At 53.8% G+C, this 17,331-nt stretch overlaps 1 protein-coding gene across 4 annotated transcripts in view; it reads left to right on the plus strand.

The window, feature by feature from the left end:
• ADCYAP1R1 (ADCYAP receptor type I) overlaps positions 1–17,087 on the plus strand; it is a 50,026-nt gene extending 32,939 nt beyond the window's left edge. The window contains exons 12-16 of one of the 4 annotated variants that reach the window (XM_045565563.1): positions 2,888–2,979; positions 9,953–10,036; positions 13,207–13,336; positions 14,735–14,776; positions 16,350–16,590. In XM_045565563.1, coding sequence (XP_045421519.1) covers positions 2,888–2,979; positions 9,953–10,036; positions 13,207–13,336; positions 14,735–14,776; positions 16,350–16,538 — 537 coding nt within the window. In that variant the 3' untranslated portion in view covers positions 16,539–16,590. Of the gene's footprint in view, positions 1–2,887; positions 2,980–9,952; positions 10,037–13,206; positions 13,337–14,734; positions 14,777–16,349 lie in introns of all 4 variants that reach the window. The other 3 variants (XM_045565564.1, XM_045565565.1, XM_045565566.1) reach the window with 3 other exon arrangements.
• The last annotated feature ends 244 nt before the right edge of the window (positions 17,088–17,331 follow it).

Below are 17,331 nucleotides of genomic sequence, written 5' to 3' on the forward strand. Positions count from 1 at the left end.
AAAATATACAAATATTTTTCTTAATTGTTTTGTAACACTTTTGTGGATTGCATGTCTTTAATCCAGCCGAAAATTTATTTTTTGTCTGGTCTCAAATGATACTTATTTTTTTGTAATGAATGGACATTCCACCCTCTCAATTCTTTTGTTGAGTCATTTCTTCATTCTGTTGAAATGTCATTTTATTATAAATACTCAATAAACTCATCTTTGGTTCTGGACTTTCTATGCCATGTCACTAATCTATTATTTGTCTATTCTCACAGCAGATATCTCTTTGTGCTAGTTACTATGACCTTGTCGTAGGTTCTGGTATGCAAATTTCCCCTTCATTTTTCTTTTCTTCAAAATTTTCTTGCATATTTAGTCTTTCAAGTGGACTTTTGAATACTCTTGTCAAGTTGCAAAAAAGTCTGGTTGAGATTTATATAGGAATTGCATTGAATTTATTATAGACAAATTTGGAGGAGAATTGATTTTCATAAAAGATTGGGTCTTCCTCTCAAAGCATGTGGTATGATTCTCCATTTATTTGGTCTTTCTCATAGAGTCATTTTTGTAAAGTTTTTAGTTTTCTTCGTTGTTTTTTTTATGTTTACCTCTAAGGGGTTTTCCAGTTTGGCCTTTTTTTCGGTCTAGGAATCATTCTTTCATCATATTTTCAAATGGGCTGCTGCTAGTATATAGGGAAGCTTTTGGCTTTTGTGTATTTTTCTTTCCTTAGTTGTGTTTCTGAACTCTCTTACTAGTTTTTATACCTTTTCAGTTGGTTCTCATGGATTTTCTAGGTAGAAAATTATACAATCTTCAAAGGAAAATAGTTTTTGGTTTTCCTTTACAATATTCTTATCTTTTATTTCTTGTTTTTGTAGGGATAGTGTTTGTTTTAGCTTTTAACTGTTACCCTTCATTGAATTTTTCTTCCTGGCTTGTTTCAGTGTGTATTTTTTTTTTTAAATCAGGAATGAGTGTTGAATTTTATCAAATGTGTTTTGGAGACATTCATTCATGTGATCATTCCCTTAGTGATGGACAGTTATGGTATTCCAATTTTTCTGCATTAGGAACAATGCTATAATGAATATATTTGCGCATGCCTTGAACATGTTTGAATATGTCTTTAGAATAAATCTCTAAGAGTGGAATTTCTGGGACAAAGGATGTATTAATATACACGTTTAACATGTTTGTGGGCATGAAATTGCCCTCTGTGAGTAAGGTGCAAGAGTGCTTATTGCCCATGTCTTTGTTGATATTTCTATTACTGAATTATTTGCTGATCTTATGGAGTATAATGGAAGCCTATTGTTTTAATCTGTTATTGTAACAAATATTAGTAGATTTCTTTTTGCATTTCTGAGATAAAACTTTTATGATCATGGTCTGTTTACCTTTTTAATACACTGCTCAATTTTATTTGTTAATTTATTTTATTTGCTAATATTTTGTTTAAAGTTTTTGCATTGTTCTTCATAAATTCTATGGTCTCACATATGTATGTGTATATGTGTGTGTCTGTGTGTTGTCTGTCCTTGTTTGATTTTTGTAGCAGGGTTTTGTTAGCCTCATGGGTAATCAGGGAGGTTTTCTTTTTATTTTCTTTGAAATGATTAAGTAGCATGTAAGTTACATCTTTCTTAATGTTATTCTGAAACTGGTCTATAAAATTATCTGGGTCTGGTGCCTTTTACTGCATACCTGTTTGACTATATTTTAATTTTTTTTGAGGTTATTGCGCTACTTAGATTCTCTATATTTTCTTAAGTTGATTTTGTTAATTTTTCTTTTCCCATTTTGTTCAATTTTCTCTTATGATTTAAAATATCATGTACATCTGTTGTCTTGCCCCCTTTCTCATTCCCAAATTTGTTTAATTGTATTTTCTCCCTTTTCATTGACTGACACATGCAGTTAGCAGTATTTACTGAGCTAAATGCCAAACACTGATCAGACACTGGGTATGTAGCGGAGAGTAAAAGTGGCCGAATCCCGCCCTCATGGAGCACGCTTTATCATTCTAATTAGTCTGTAAAAAACCAAATAAAATAAGAACAAAAATAAAACTTTATCTGTGTTAATCAGGTCGCCTATTTCTTCCTATTTCCTTCTTATGAATGTTTACTTTTATTAATTTCCTTCTTACGTAAGTTAAATTTGTGGTAATCTTTCCCTAGCTTTTGATTTGAATGCTTAATTATTTTTCGGTATTTATTATTTTTTAATCAGTGAGTTTTAGGCCCTCCATTTTGTTCTCCAAGGACTGCTTTTGCCCCATCCCAGGGATGTTGATGTGTCGTCCTCTCATTGTTCTTTGTTTCTATTTATTTGCTCCCCGTCCTCCTTTCTCACCGTTCACACAGCTTCCTACTTTGTTTAGAAAGCTTTTGTCCCTGGTCCTTTTCTGAAGGCAAATGCTGCTACTGCTACTCCCAGGCAGTCCTTTAAATAGCAACGCTTATGGCTGTCCATTCTGGTTCCCTGTATTCATTGACTCTGAATCTGGAATTTCTCCAGGGAACAGCTCTTACCTCTGCAATAGCCTCTTCTCTATTCTTTTGGGTTGCAGTTTTTCCATCACCCTGATCCTATTTTTCTCTCTCTTCCTGAAATTGCTCACTTTTCTGGCTAACTCATGATACTCTTTCCTGTATCCCAGTACTCCTATAGGATTCTTTTTCTTCTATCTTTTTCTTCATTTCAGTGATACTGTGGGAGGCTAGGGAGATAAACTGGCATGCTTGTGCTACCATCTTGGATTAGAAGTCTCAATGGGATCTTGATTGGATGGAGGGAAGGTGCTGTATGGGGAATCTTAGCTTATGCAGAGGCAGGGGTATAGAAATCTTTGCCCAGAATCACATCCACCTGCTTTTTCTTTGCTCCTCAGGTTAACTTTGTGCTTTTCATTGGCATCATCATCATCCTTGTGCAGAAACTTCAGTCTCCAGACATGGGAGGCAATGAGTCCAGCATCTACTTGTAAGTACCATTATGTGGATGTCACAATCATTTCCAACAGCCATGTGGGCCCTGCAGTCAGGTCACAGGCAGGAGAAGGCCTGGGCTTTGCTGAAAGGGTGACCTAGCCTGGGCATTTGCAAGACTTCTTTCTGATTACACTACCTTTAAAATACTGTTGCCCTCTTAGCCTTCAGCCAAACTGGGAGCTTCTCATCTGCATGGCTATCACATAGCTGGGGAAAGAGAGAGACAGACAGACAGAGCCTGTGTGACACCAGGAAAACCAGGATGAAAAATGTCAGATTCCCTAGGGTGGTTAGGGTCTTGGTTGGTTGGAAGTTGGGTTTCCTTTAGGGATCCCGGGTCTGTGGGAAGCTCGTGAACACCCCTGGATACTCTGTTGCCTGCTGTGCCCCTCCCTGGCCCCACCTGTGGAAGTTGCTCAGTCTCCACCAACAAGTCAGGTGGACATTCTCATGGGTCCAGGTGTTGGAAGGGGCTTCTTTCTCTCCTCCACCTTCCCGCAGGGCCTCTTGCCCTCAGCACGTGGTCCTACTGCCCTAATTACCTCCTTCCCAAGTAGCGGAACATCTGATTTGTTTGGGACTGCTGAGTTTGAGGGCAGCCTCTTACCATTGAGCATGGGGCTTTGTCCACTTCCATGGCCATTTGATTTCCAAGAAGCATTTTTCTCAGTCATGTCCACAGCTTATCCCTGCCTGCCCTGTCCCACCCCTGTCTCAGGCCTGTCCCATTCTAAAATTGGGCAGAGCACCTTCCACCCGGCCTCATGAATAGGAGCATGACCAGCTGGCCTTCCTCCTGGCCTCAAGAGTAGGAGCATGACCAGCTGGGTGTGTGGGGCGTGGGGACATTTGTGATGCTGGGAAGGAAGGTCCCCTGTGGTTGGCTGGAGGGGCCGATGGGCACTGCCCGACTCTGAGGGCAGTCCCTGGGTTCTGTCTGTTGACAAGGCAGCAGCTATAGGTGTGGCTTCCTCAGTTCCTTGAGAAGAAAGCAAGTTAGAAGGAGCTGAGGTACCTTCACTGCATCCTTGGGTGCATGGTCCTGCCTTCATCAGCCACCCCAATCTGGGGCTCATAGTCCTGATGGCTGCTCAGTGGACAAGGAGAGGGACAGTTCTTCCCTTACACCCCCAGCCATTCTCCTAGAGAGAACTAGGGATTGCTTGGAGACCAAACCCCAGATCCTTTCCTAAAGCTCCTTGGGGCTTCCCCAGAAGGCAGAGCTTGCCCTCCTTGCCCTCAGTCTGCCTGTCTGCTCAGCCTGGGTCCCTCCCCTGTGGAAGCCCTTCCCCTGGGGGTGGGGGTTTGGTGCAGGGCCCCCATTGTCCAGCCGTGTTTTCTCTGCCTGTATGATGATTACATTACGTTGGAAGAGACATTTTTTTTTTTTTGCTCTCCATTTACTGTCTTTTATTTTTTCATGTTTTTGCACGTTTTTACCAATCCCTGCTTATATGTGTGTGTTACGTAGTAGAAAATCGTTCATCAGGATAAGCTGTAAAGTCTCAGAGTCCCTGCACGGGGGGCCAGTGCGGCCAGCCCTCTGCTCCTACCTGCCCTGCCCTAGAGAGTCATTCCTGCCTTCATAGCAAGGGTTCCCAAAGGGGTCCCTGCTGCTGCCCTCACCTCCCTGGCTGCTGTTGGAAATTGCGTCCTTGGGTCTGCCTCAGTTTCTCCTACTTGACCGCGGATGGCTCCCACACTAGCAGCTGGCTCCCGTGCTTGAAGCTGGCGGGTGGCTGAGTCTGCCTCCTCTGTCACTTGAGTAGACTCTGTTTCCTTCCCTTGCTGGTAGGATCTGTTTCTTCTTCTGAGATCTCCCAGGACTTCTTCTCTGGGGGGTCCTCTCAGCTTCCCCTCACTCTGCCTGGGTAGGGACACACGCAGGGGCTCAGCCTGAGCCTAAATAAGGACACTGATCCCTGCTCCACTCTGAACGCACTTTGGCAGCCCAGACATTCTGCCCCAGGCAGCAAGAGCCCTCCAGGGTGTGGGGGGAAAGAACCGCAGGCCAGGGTTTCACGTTCTCCGTGGACCAGGAGCCATGAGCCCTGCCAGGCCTTCCTAGTGCGTGGATAAGAACCATTGGTGATTAGCACATAGTCTATCCATTTAGGTACCACATTAATCCAGGACATTTAAAGAACCAGCTAGTTGGTTTACTTCTATAGTGTAAAAACTCCCCTTGTAATCTCAGCAAATCCTTGTTTCAGAGAAAGCTAAACGTCTGCAGGTCTTGAGCCCCTAAGATTAAGAACTCAGGTGGATGAGATCTGCAAGCCAAGGGGGAGTGCTGGCACAGGGCAAGGGTCAGCTCAATCCCATTCAATTCAGCAATGCTTTTGCGTGCTTCCAGGGTCAAGGAGACCCTGCTGGTGAATGTGAGTGAAAATCCAGCTGCTGCCGCTGCTGCTAGGAACGGCAGAGCATGTAAAACATTCACAGCTCTGCCCGTGAACATTTAATGCTCACAAACACCCAGTGCATCTGGTGGGATAGGTAAGCAGTCATCAGCTGGAATCCCCATTTTCCAGCGGAGGGAGCTGGTTACCAGGGCTGTGAATTCAGCAGGAAGGAGTAAAGCCGTGGCTCTGGCCTGACTTCAGGCAGGCTCTTCACTCCGCACTCACTACACCAGCATTCCTGTCCTCAAGGGACTTACAGATGGGAAGAGAGTGTTAAGTAAGGGCACAAAATAAGGCTTCGTGGAAGAAGAGGCCCCTGTGGGTTCCAACCTTGTGCAAAAGTACCCCCAGGCCAGAGCGCTTGCAGCAGGAGCTGGCTTGGAGCTGGGAGGGGGCTGCCCTGGGAGGAGGGGAGAATGCTGGGCAGGGGGTGGTGGAGAGGGCTGGGCTGGTGGGAGAGGGAGGTTCCAGGGCTGTGCCGGAGTTTCCCTGGGCGCCAGAGTTCTATGGGGGGCTGAGAAGCCCCTTTAGATCTGCCCACAACAGTTGTCTGATTTTTTTCCTCTGTTTCCAGAACAATTTTAAGCCCGGGAGCCCCCAAGAAAGCCCAAGAGGACCCCCTGCCTGTGCCCTCAGACCAGCATTCACTCCCTTTCCTGTAGGTTGGTTCCAGTTACTCAGATGACAAGGGTTTGTCCTCTGTAGACCGAGATGGTGCTCCTGACCCAGCCTCAGAAGGACCTGTTGGGGTCTGGGACCCCAGCAGGGGGACGGTTACTCTGAGCCGCCTGCACTCTCTGACCTGGTGCTCCTGGCAGAATGAGTGGCTGGGTCAGGACTTGGGCCGTGGCCAGGGAGGGAGGCAGGGACTGGGTCCAGGCTCAGCATGCACTTAGGGTCGACTTGGTCTGGGGCAGGGGTTAGGGTCCTGGTCTGGGGTCAGCATTCAGCCTGGGGCAGGGGTAGCCTGCCTTTGCCTGGGGACCAGGGTTTACTTTTATGAGCAGCCAGCTGGTTCAGGGGAGACCCTGACTGGGTGGGGAGAGCCTCAGCCCCCACCCTGGAGTGAACTGGTCTTGTTCCCAGTGGCCTCCCCCCACCAGCAGGAGATGGGCATTGGAAGCTGCGTCCCAGGTCTGGGTTAGAGGAAGGAACCCATCTGCACCCCCATCAGGTTCTCCCCGGCCCCGCAGGGGAGGGAGGTGCACCCCTCTGAGGGCAGGCTCTGCTGCGGCTGGGCAGAAGTGCAGCCCGGAGGCTTTCAGCCCGGGGACTTCCCCCCACAGCCAGAGGCTTCCGGTTCACCTGGGCTCCATCTTCCACTTCCAAAGCACCTCCTGCCCTGCCCGGGAGCACCGATCCTCACAGTTCCTGGTAGGGGTCAGCAGCAGGGAATTGAATTGTTACCTCATTTTGCAGATGTAGAAACTGAGGCCCAGAGAAGGAGTATGGCGTCACCTAAGATCACCCAGCAAGTCAGTGGCCAAACAAAGCCTTGAGCTCAGGTGCCCCGACTTCCCCGCTGGGCCCTTCCAGGCTGGCAGGGAGCATGGAGGGTTGGCTCGTCCTCATAGCAAGGGAGGAGGAGGCTCCAAGATCTGCTGAGCTGAGCTAGCTGGGGTGCCAGTGTGGTGGGGAGCACCTTCTGGGGACTGGGTGGGGCTCTGGGTGTGCACAGCATCTTAGCATCAGCACGGACCCTCTGGAGCGTGTTCAGCTCAGTCCACCACATTCTGTGGACCACCAGAATCCAGCGCTACACCGATCCCTGGGATCATAGAGGTGAAGAAGACAGGGGTGCTGCCCGCTCAAAAACTCCCCTCAGGTGTCTGTCTGGTGTCCTGCTGGGCGTTTCCTGGGGCTGCAGCCCAGGCAGCCCTGCACACAAAGGCCACCATAGAAACCGTGTGCTAGATCCCTGGGTGATAGATGTGGGTGCTGAGACCTGGAGATGGCTGGGACCTTCCTGTGGACACAGTGGCACCGTGGCAGAGCCAGGCCTGCAGGCCAAGCTTCCCCAACTGGGCCCTGCACCCGTGATGGGGTCTCCCGCCTTCTGATTCAGGCTGCTGCTGCTCTCCAGACAGGCCCGGCCCGGCACCTTCATCTGAGTTTCTTATCCTCCCTTGGATCCAACTCAGAATTTATCTCCCCAGCTAGCCTAGCTTCATCTCTTCCTCTTGATTAAACTCCTTTTCCCTTTTCACTAATTGTCCTACTTTTCAGAGATCTCTTTCCTTCTCCCACCCTTGTCTGGCTTTCCTGCCACCCTGTCCTCTTTCTTTTCAGAGAGTTGTTTTGCATAGAGTCATTGAGGGTTTGGAGAAAGCCTTTGCCCTAGACCCATGTGCCCTGAGAGCCCCCCAGGGTCAGCCCTCCCTGCACTGCCCTTTGATCTGCCCTCCACTCCCTCCCTGTCAGAGCCACACACCTGCGCCAGGCGCAGAATTCCCAGCTAACTGGTTACTAAGTAGTCTTTAGGGTACTCTCGAGAAATCTTTTAAAAATTCAGAGGAATCTGTGTTTACTTTAGAAACATCTAGGGGCCAAGAAAGGCAAGGACAGTTTTGGAACTAAAGAAAGAGGGTTTTCAGAGGAGAATAGCTGAAGCTTTAGAATTCGGGGTGAGGGTTTAAACTTGGTGCATAGGAGGCAACAGCTGAAGTTGGGGGGTCTTCTGGACTCTGGTTTCTGTAGTTCCCCAAGGCCACGGTGTGAGGGGTCACTGGCCATCGGAGAGACTAATCAACCTTTCAGTATGGACAAGGTAGATATTAAACTTGAAGAATAGAATAGCTGCCATTCCTGTATACCCAGTTAAGCTCTTTTAAGTATTGAGAAAAACATGCTTATTTGAGTCTGTCTGTCTCTTTGTATGTGTATGAAACAGACCTTTGACATTCACTGAGGACTCATGAACCTTCTCCAATACATGAGTACCCATAACAGTGCTTCTCAAGCTTTGACGTGCACCTAGAGCCCCTGGGGAATCTTGTTAAAATGCAGATTCCAAACCAGGGCCTGGGGTGGCACCTGAGAATCTGCATTTCTCAGAAGCTCTCAGGTGGTGCTGGCGCTGATGGTCTGAGAACCACAGCTTGAGGAGCCAAGCATCAAACCCAGCCTCAGCCTTCCCGTTCTGGAAAATGGGGCTCCCCGTGCCCACCCGGAAGTGTGGTGGAAATCGGAATAAGCTGTTTATTAAATGAGAACCCCAAACCCCACAAGGCACAGATGCTGGGCAGGCCTGGACTTGCCCCATCTTGGAAGTGTGTGATATTAATACAACTTTCTGCCTCGGCAAAATGACACGTGACCACCCGGCAGGTACTTTAGACTCAACTCACAAAGAGCCGAGAGCACCAGAGGCAAATCCGTGAATGCCAAGGTCTGGTCTGTCGTGTGTATGTTTCTGTCCTTATTTGCCTCATGCAATCTATTAATTCACTGGCCAGTGCCCGGAGCCTCAATGCCACATAGCACCCAAGGAGATGAAGTAACATCTCTTTTGCAGGGTGACAGGATGAACACAGCTTTTAATGCATCTGTCAGAGAAGGACGTGTCCATGGCTTGTGCCAGTCGGAGCACAAGCAGGGCCAGGCAGGGCTGGGGAGGTGGAGATGCAGCCTGAGACCTCTGAGAGATGGAAGCCCCGGGGCCCGCCCAGGGAGTGTAGCGCTAGCCCTGCTTGGGGTGACTTCTCTCTGCAGGCCATGGGCAGGACCCAGCGTGCTCCTCTCAGCCCCAGCCCCTGTCTGTTGACCTTTTATCAAGAGGTCCAGCCCCGCGCTGTCCAGCAGAATGCTCCACACTGACGGAAACGCCCAATATGGAAACCACTGCCTACATGTGGCTGTCGAGCTCCTAAAATGTGGCCAGGACAACTGAGGAAGTGGATTTTTAATTTGCTTGATTTTAATTCAAATAACCTCATATGGGAGTGGCTATCACATTGGATAGTGCAGATCTAGACGAATTAACAATCCATTTAATTCGACCTATCTCTGCTCCCCTGTGTGGGCTGATGCTGACGTATGGGGGTGCTGTGCGGCGAGTGGAAGCCGCGAGCAGAGGGGCGTGGGAGGGAAAGGGGACCAGTGGAAGCCCAAGTCAACCTTCACAGCCAAGCCCAGCACTGGCCTGATTCAAGGCAGTGTGTGAGGTCCACTGTCTCGCTGGGTGACCTCGACAAGGCCGTGCTCTGAACTTGGAGCTGACTCTGGAGGAGCCACTGGCTTCCAGTGCGAGACCCAGCCCCGGCCCCGCCACCTTCCGAAGGAACACACGCCTCCCCCCTGAGCGGTCCCAGCGGGAGCGCTGGGCCTGTGCGCGTGTGTGGCCGTGCACACGGATGCCCACGCATAGGCGCACATTTCTCTGTCCAGAGCTGCCCGTGTCTCAGCGCTCGGCTTCCTCATTCTCCTCCGCCGCCCCAGCCCTGTGTCCACCCCCTCTGTCCTCCGCCCTCCCTGTGACCTGGGTTGCCCTGCGCCCCACCTCAGTCTCTTCACTGCCCGAAGCCCCCCAGCTGACAGAAGTGCTAATCTTGTCACACCCAGCAGCTGCGTGCAGAAATGCTACTGCAAGCCACAGCGCACTCAGCAGCACTCTTGCAAGATGTCAGAACTGTCCACCATTACTCTGTAAGTGTGCCTGGCCGTGGCTGTGGCCCGGAGTCCTGGAGGGGAGGGGGACGCATGCTGCCACCGCCGCTGCTGGAGGAGAGTGGAGAGCCAGCCTGTGCCTCCCAGCCCCGCCCCGTTCCCCATCCCCGGCTGTTGCATGTTGACGTCTGTGTGTCTTGTGAGTTCTCTGCAGCCTTGTGGGGGAGGGCAGGGCATGGGGACCGGGCTGTGGCCATCGCGGGAGCGCCCGGGGCTTGGCCCTCGCTGGCCGGGAAGCAGCCGGTCTCTGCTGCTGCCACCTCATGTGCAGCCTTCCCCGTCCCCCACCGCTCTGGGCTTCGGCCTTTGCAAATGCCGAATTACTTCTAAGAGTCTTAGAGCTCAAGTTCACATAGACTGTCCCCCTGCACAGGGCAGGGGACCTCACTTTAGTGTCCAGAGCACTTTATGTGTGAGTCAGCGTTAACTCAATCTCCACAACAACCCTATGAGGTGGGTCACGGTGTAATATTATCCCCATTTTATAGATGAGAAAACAGAAGCAGAGAGAGAGAGAGAGCAAGGGTTTGAACCCGGGGCGCCCTAAGCGCTGTGCCCCAAGACGTCTCTGGCTAGAATATCAGCCTCAACTTGGACATCTCTCCCAGTGAGCGCACCACTGCCCCCGGGAGGCCTACTGTGATTGGGGCAGCTCTGGCGCTGGGAGTTCTTGGTATCTGAGGGCTGTTCTGCCCATTGGTGGCTCCTGGGGGCAGGAGGACAGAGGCCTAGGCCCTGTGTCACTGTCTCTCTGGGTTAATCCGATCATAGCATGGGGCCCACATCTTATGCTCCCATCCTAGGGCAGCTTGGAAAGACGGAAGTCCCAGAGCCCTGGGCTCTAGAGACCTTCTTATTTGTCCTCACTGCCCCGTCTGCCAGAGGGGCCACCAGGGTGCCCTGGGTCCCTGGCCGGGATCCCTGACTGTGTCGGGCTGTGCCGGGCTGTGCAGGGCTGTGGGGAGGAAGGTGTTGCCCTCGGGCTGCGCTGTGGGCTGCCTCACTGTTGTCACGCACCGGCCCCATGTCTGGGGAGGGCTGAGCCTGCCCTGAGAGGCCACTGTTCCTCACACTCAACCCGTCCCGTCTCGTGCCACCACGGAAGCTGGAGAGGTTTGACCCCTCGGTTTCCAGGGCCCTTTTCAGACTGAGGGGACAAGTACTTGGAAACAGACCTTTTTGTAGGAAGGGGGCCGAGAGGAGGAGGGCGGGGGCCGCAGGCATGTTCCAGGGCTGGCCTCCCTTCCCAGGTGCCTTTGGTAAACATCTCTTTTAAAGCACAGGTGTTACAGGTAGGGCCACCAAGGGGTCCCCAAGACGTCCGTGTGTGTGCGTTTCTGGCCACTTTTCTCTGCTTTTCTAACTCTCATTCCTTCTGCAAACGCTGCTGCCTCCCAGTGCCAGGCACTGGGCACCCAGGGCCGAGCAAGCCCCGAGCCCACGGGAGGCATGTTCAGCTTGGAGCACGCCGAGAGGCCTGTGCAGCCCGCGGGCTCCTTCACGGAGCAGGCAGTTTCTGGACGTCAGCGCCGTGCAGGGCGAGTGCTTGTCGTGGAGGGCAGCAGAGGCGGAGGGGGCAGAGGAGGCTGAGAGGGTGGGTCACTCAGCTCCACAGCTGCACGGAGAGCAGGGACCCGCTCAGATCCCCTTGGCCCCTGCTCTGGTCTGGAGACCCCAGGGCCTGGGCACGTGCTGCTGTGAGCAGGGAGGGAACAGGCAGGCCCCCCACGCTCCAGGCCTCTGCTTTCCTGCTGAGCTTCCCCCGCCTGAAGGTCTCCTCAGGCTCCTCCTCCTTCCGCCATGTCTCCTTCCCTCCTTTTTCATCTCCTCCGGCCCGCATCCTTCCCTCTCCTCTCTCAGGAGGAGCCGGGCAGCCAGGGTCTCACCCAGACTCCGCGGGTTCAGCTTCCCGGGAGACTTCCCAGAGCTCCCACATCCAGCAGCACATTCTCTCCCAGAAATGCTGGATGGGGCAGAGGGAGGGGTACACGGTGTAGTTGCCCCGAATCAAATGGCTGCCCTCGTGCCTGCTCTCCACCCCCGAGGACCGGGCTCTGCTGGGAGAGAGCGGGGCTGATCCCCAGGACGGGGTGGGCTGGGTGCGCTGAGGGGCAGACGGCATTTGCAGGGCAGGGCTGGGCAGAGGGGGGGGTGTCCCACTCTGGGAGAACCCCAGGGGCACCCCGCCCCATAGAGCGGAACCCCCAAGTGCACAGGCCCTTGGGGTCCTGACATGGGCCCCTGTGCCCCTGCACCCTCGGAACACAGCCCCACCCCACTGTTGGCCAGTGGCAGACAGAGAGCCCTGGGAGAGCTGCCAGAGCGGGGAGTGCAGGCCCTTTGGCTCTTTCTTCCCTGCCTGTCCCGCCTCAGAGCAGGCATGCTCCTCTGCCTTTGACTCAGTTTCCTGGACACAAGGCTTCTCCTGCCCAGCTGGAGATTGCTTAAGTCAGTAAGTCCTTCCTAGAGTCTCTCCCAAGTGCCTCCTGTGTTCCACCCACTGTTCCCTCCGTCCCTCTCTGTCATCAGCAGCTCCCATCACTTTCGGGGACTGTCTCTAGCTAGCCCCAGACTCAGGGAAGCTGATGTCTCTGCACCCTTTGGGGGCTGCTCTTTGCGGGCCAGGAGCTTCCTTCTGGAGCAGGAGGATGTTTGCTTCGCTCGAGCACCCCTCACCTCCCTCAGGCCTTCTGCATCCTGTCCCTGTGTTTTGCCTGGACTTCGCTTTCCCTGAGGGTTTTGTGCATCACACAAGGGGTCCCTGTAAATCAACATGCACGTTTCTAGTGGTTCTGCAGGACACCGAAAGAGCACCCTGCCGACTCCCCACAATATCCCGGGGAGTCCTGGTGGCCCAGGCTGCAGACTGGGCATGTCCCCCACAATATCCTGGGGAGTCCTGGTGGCCCAGGCTGCAGACTGGGCATGTCCCCCACAATATCCTGGGGAGTCCTGGTGGCCCAGTCTCTTGTCGGCCACCATCTCTCCCAGGCCGCTTGTTCTGGGAGAGAATACTGCGGGGTCTGTGACAGGGCCCCAGCTCTCGGGGGGGAGCTAGGGGCTGGGGCCGAGCTCCCTGCCCTCCATGGCTCTGGCCCCAAGCCCTGGCAGCGCCCGGAGTGGATGTCTTTCTTGCTTTCTTCCGACAGACGGCTGGCCCGGTCCACGCTGCTGCTCATCCCACTGTTTGGAATCCACTACACGGTATTCGCCTTCTCCCCAGAGAACTTCAGCAAGAGGGAAAGACTTGTGTTTGAACTGGGGCTGGGCTCCTTCCAGGTAGGCCTGGCACGCGGGGAGGGCAGAGTTCACCCGGAGCCAGGGCCCTGGCCTCTCCCCTGCCGGTGGTTGTGGGTCTCTTTAACTAGACTCGGGGCCTCGCTGTTTCTGTCTCTGAAATAAGAGCACTAGAGTGGAAGCAAGCGGTGAGAGCCTGTCCGCTGTCTCCCACTGGGCTCCTGTAAGACACCCCAGTGTCTGGCCATTGCTGCGTCTGGCTGTCCCAAGCCAGGCCCCCCAGGTGAGCTGAGGTGGCAGCTCCCATCAACCTGGGGCGCAGGTGGAGTGGCCTGGAGAGCCTGGTTTGTCCACATCCTGACTTTACCCTGCTAGTCCGTGCACCTGGGAGGCTGGAGTTGTCTCACCCAAGTCATGGTCCCCAGCACAGGACCTGGCCGCAGGGAGCTGAGTGAGCCAGACAGGTGTGTGAGCACAGACGCATCAGTGAGCGAGCGAGGGCATGAGGGAGTGAAGGGAATCAGACCTCCATGCCTACAGGAAGGGGTGCACGGGGCTGTCAGGGGGTGAGTGCAGGGCTGGGTGCTCCGCAGTGAGGGCACGAGCAGACAGGAGCAGCGGTGGGCAGGGAAGGCAGGGTGGCTCCCTTGACAGAGCGCCTCTCCTTAAGCCAGCTGCTTAAATTAGGATTTGATCCTGATGGTCAGAAGGTGACTCTGCACATTTGATTTGACTTTCCCCCTGTACCCATTTTAATTCAAGGCTGTTTTACCTGGGAGTTGTATAGACAAACCCTGCCCGGGAGTCAGAGCCCAGGGCTCCTGTCTCTGCTCACTGGAGGATTCTGGGGGCCTTAAGCCATCGTTCCTCTGGTCACTTCAAATGATAGCGCAGGGCACAGGGATTGCAAAGAACTGATGTGCAACATTTAGGAAAATGCTGCTGCTTTGGCGAAGATGTGAAGAATATATGTAGAATAGCTGAGCACGTCCTCTGCCGTGTATTTACTCCGTGTCGTGCTCTGCGCTGCTGTGTGCCACAGTCCCTGGCCTGCCAAGGGCAGCGTGGGGAGGTGAAGGTCTGTTCTGTCCTGAAGGGGTCCTGCCCTCAGGGGCCTCTGGGCACATTGGGAGTCCAGAGAACATTCTAGAACATTCAGAGAAGGCTTCTTGAGGAAGTGGGATAAAGCTGGCCTTTGGGGAATGGGAAGGGTTTGACTTAGGGCATGTGACACTTAAGCCAGAGTGTGTCAGTGGGAGAGGACTCGCCCTCCAGCCACTTGGCTTCGTGGGTGTGCCTGTCTTGGAGCAGAGCTGGTCCCATCTCACCCCAGGTCCCTGGGCAGGTGCCCCATCCAGGTCATGGTATTTTTCTGCTTCCTGGTGTCATCCCCCCGTGTCCCATGCAGCATTCTCAGGTTGATTCTTTCTCTCTCCGCAGGGCTTCGTGGTGGCTGTTCTCTACTGTTTTCTGAATGGGGAGGTAAGGCCCTGGCTCTCTGGCTTCTCACAGCAGGGTGGGGGGGGCTTGCTGGCCTCACAGAGCTGAGCCCCCAGGCCAGGGCTCTGCCAGGCTACCAGCACGAGAGGAGGGGGCTGGTCACATGGCTGGCAGCATCTGGTGATACCAGGGTCTCCTGACACCCTCCACTCTGTGCCAGAATCTCTCCCACTTGGCCAGCTGTGCAGCGAAGGCCCCACCTGAAGAGCGGAGCTCCACCTGAGAGAGGCGTCAGCTCTGTGAGCACAGATCTCCCCGGGGAGGGCTCTGTCTCCAGGATGCTCCTTAGTGAGGAGGGGTTGACAGTGAGGAAGGCCAAGGCATGGGACATAGTACCTACAGGACACGTGGCTGTGCTGGGCAGAGCTGCTGAGCCAGGAGCTGCCCAGCCTTCAGTGCTGCCCCCTGCAGCCCAGAGTGTCCCCTGGTAGAATGGGGACTGAGGATTTGGAAGAGACCCCAGGGAGAGACCTGGAACTTTCTAATAATCCTCCATTTCCAGAACTGTGGCTCGTGGGCTCCCTCTCTATCCTGTTGGGGTGATGCTTTTGAGCAGAGCCCAGAACAGAGGTGCCAGGGCCGGGGTGGGGACAGGATGGGTGGGATGGGTTTGAGACTGGGCAGTTATCTTTGCACCAGCACTGGGGCCTTCGCTGAATGACCTTGTGACCTTGGCAGGCTCCTCCCCTTTTTTGCATCCAAAAACCAAGAAGATTGGGCTCTGTGGTCACCAAGACAGACAACCTATACAAGGGTCAGATTAAGACAGATAAAGAGAGGCAGAGAGGGCCATGCAGGCAGCAGCTGGCAGAGCCAAGAAGTGGGAGTATGTGTAGCTTGTCCAGAGCCTGCAGTGGAAGTGAGAGATAGAACTGGAGAGAGTGGGTTTGGGTACCCCTTCCAGTTGTGCAGTTTGTACACTGCACAAAGGAGCTTGGCAAAGAAGGCATGTGGAGGCTGAGAGTAGGCATGGCCCCAACTTACCATGCTAAGAGCTGCATGGGGGTGTTATCCCAGGGAGTGCATTATTTAGTGGTTCTCAACCCTATTGCACATTGGAATCACCTGGGAAACTTTAAAAAATATGGATGTCTCAGTCTTACCCAGAGATTTTGATGTAATTGTTCTGGGGTATGGTCTGGGCATCTGGAGTTTTCAGAGCTCCTCAGGTGACTTCACAGTGCAGCCCGTTGTTAGTAGTCTGTGAGAATGGGATCCTTCCCCAGACCTGCCTGCCCCTCGGGGCTGCTTGTTAAAGGTTTCCTGAGTGAGTTGATAGACCAGTCTCTGACCCACAGGCAACAGGAGGCCCTTAGCGGGCCTTGCTCAGTGACCAGCGAGGGGAAAGGGCTGTTCAGGTCAGCTCCCAGAGGCATTCCTGCCTACGGCTGGTAGAAGCCCCTCTGGAGACCTCAAGGGCTGCAGGCTGTGACAGGGCAGTAGGGAGGGCGCTGGAGGGGGCAGTGCCAGGCTGGGAAGGGCCCAGGCCAGGACAGGGCCTGGAGGCTGGAGAGGATGTCCACCCAGAAGTGACCGCCCAAGTTGCCCCCTGCAGGTGCAGGCGGAGATCAAGCGGAAGTGGCGGAGCTGGAAGGTGAACCGCTACTTTGCCGTGGACTTCAAGCACCGACACCCGTCCCTGGCCAGCAGTGGGGTGAACGGGGGCACCCAGCTCTCCATCCTGAGCAAGAGCAGCTCCCAGATCCGCATGTCCGGCCTCCCAGCCGACAACCTGGCCACCTGAGCCGCCCTCCCCTCCTCCTCTCCTGCATCCACAGGCTGGGGCCGTGGGCAGGTGCCGGCCCTCGCATGTTCGCGCCTCTTCCCTCCCCTCGGGCGGGCCCTGGACTGGAAGCTTAGCTGCCCAGGGGGAAGAAGGAGGCAGGGCAGACTGTACTGCCCCTCCCCGTTTTGGTACTGGCCCCACCCACCATGGTCCCCTGGGCCCTGACCCAGGCATGTAAATACTCCTCGAATTTGGGAAAGTTGTCCCATTCCTTCCCCCTTCCCCCCTTGCCCCTGCTCCCCTCAAGCCGGGCCTCAGCTCCACCCCGCTGCGTCTCAGCCAGCCTCAGTGATGGCCTGACCCCAGGCGTGAGGCCTTGTGAGCTAAGGCTGAAGAGACCTTACTTTGGGAGGCTGGGGTGGTGCCTGTCCCAACAGCCCCGGCATTGTGTGACTTTGGATATGGACTCCCCGAGTCTGCACACCACTGTGGGGCCCTTCCAGGTCTGGGCCCAGTCCCCGAGGCCCACCAGAGGTCCCGCTTGGGTGGCCAGCACGCCCTTCAGTGGCTCCCCACTGGCCACCTGGCATTGTGGTGTCCAAGTGCTCAGCTCCTGGATCCCAGGGCAGTGGGACAGCTCCAAGGCTCTTGCCGTCAGAGACTTCAGTTTGGGTGGGGGGCTGCAGGTCAGGGAGAGTTCTGGTGCTTTTCGTTTGGTCCAAGAAGAGCTGAGAGCCAGAAACATGGACGTGATTGGGAAGGAGATGGAACAAGTTTGGGAGACCCATGGAAGAAGACCTTCACCATCTCC

Source organism: Lemur catta, chromosome 11, assembly GCF_020740605.2.
Source record: "Lemur catta isolate mLemCat1 chromosome 11, mLemCat1.pri, whole genome shotgun sequence".
In the NCBI taxonomy this organism is placed as follows: domain Eukaryota; kingdom Metazoa; phylum Chordata; class Mammalia; order Primates; family Lemuridae; genus Lemur; species Lemur catta.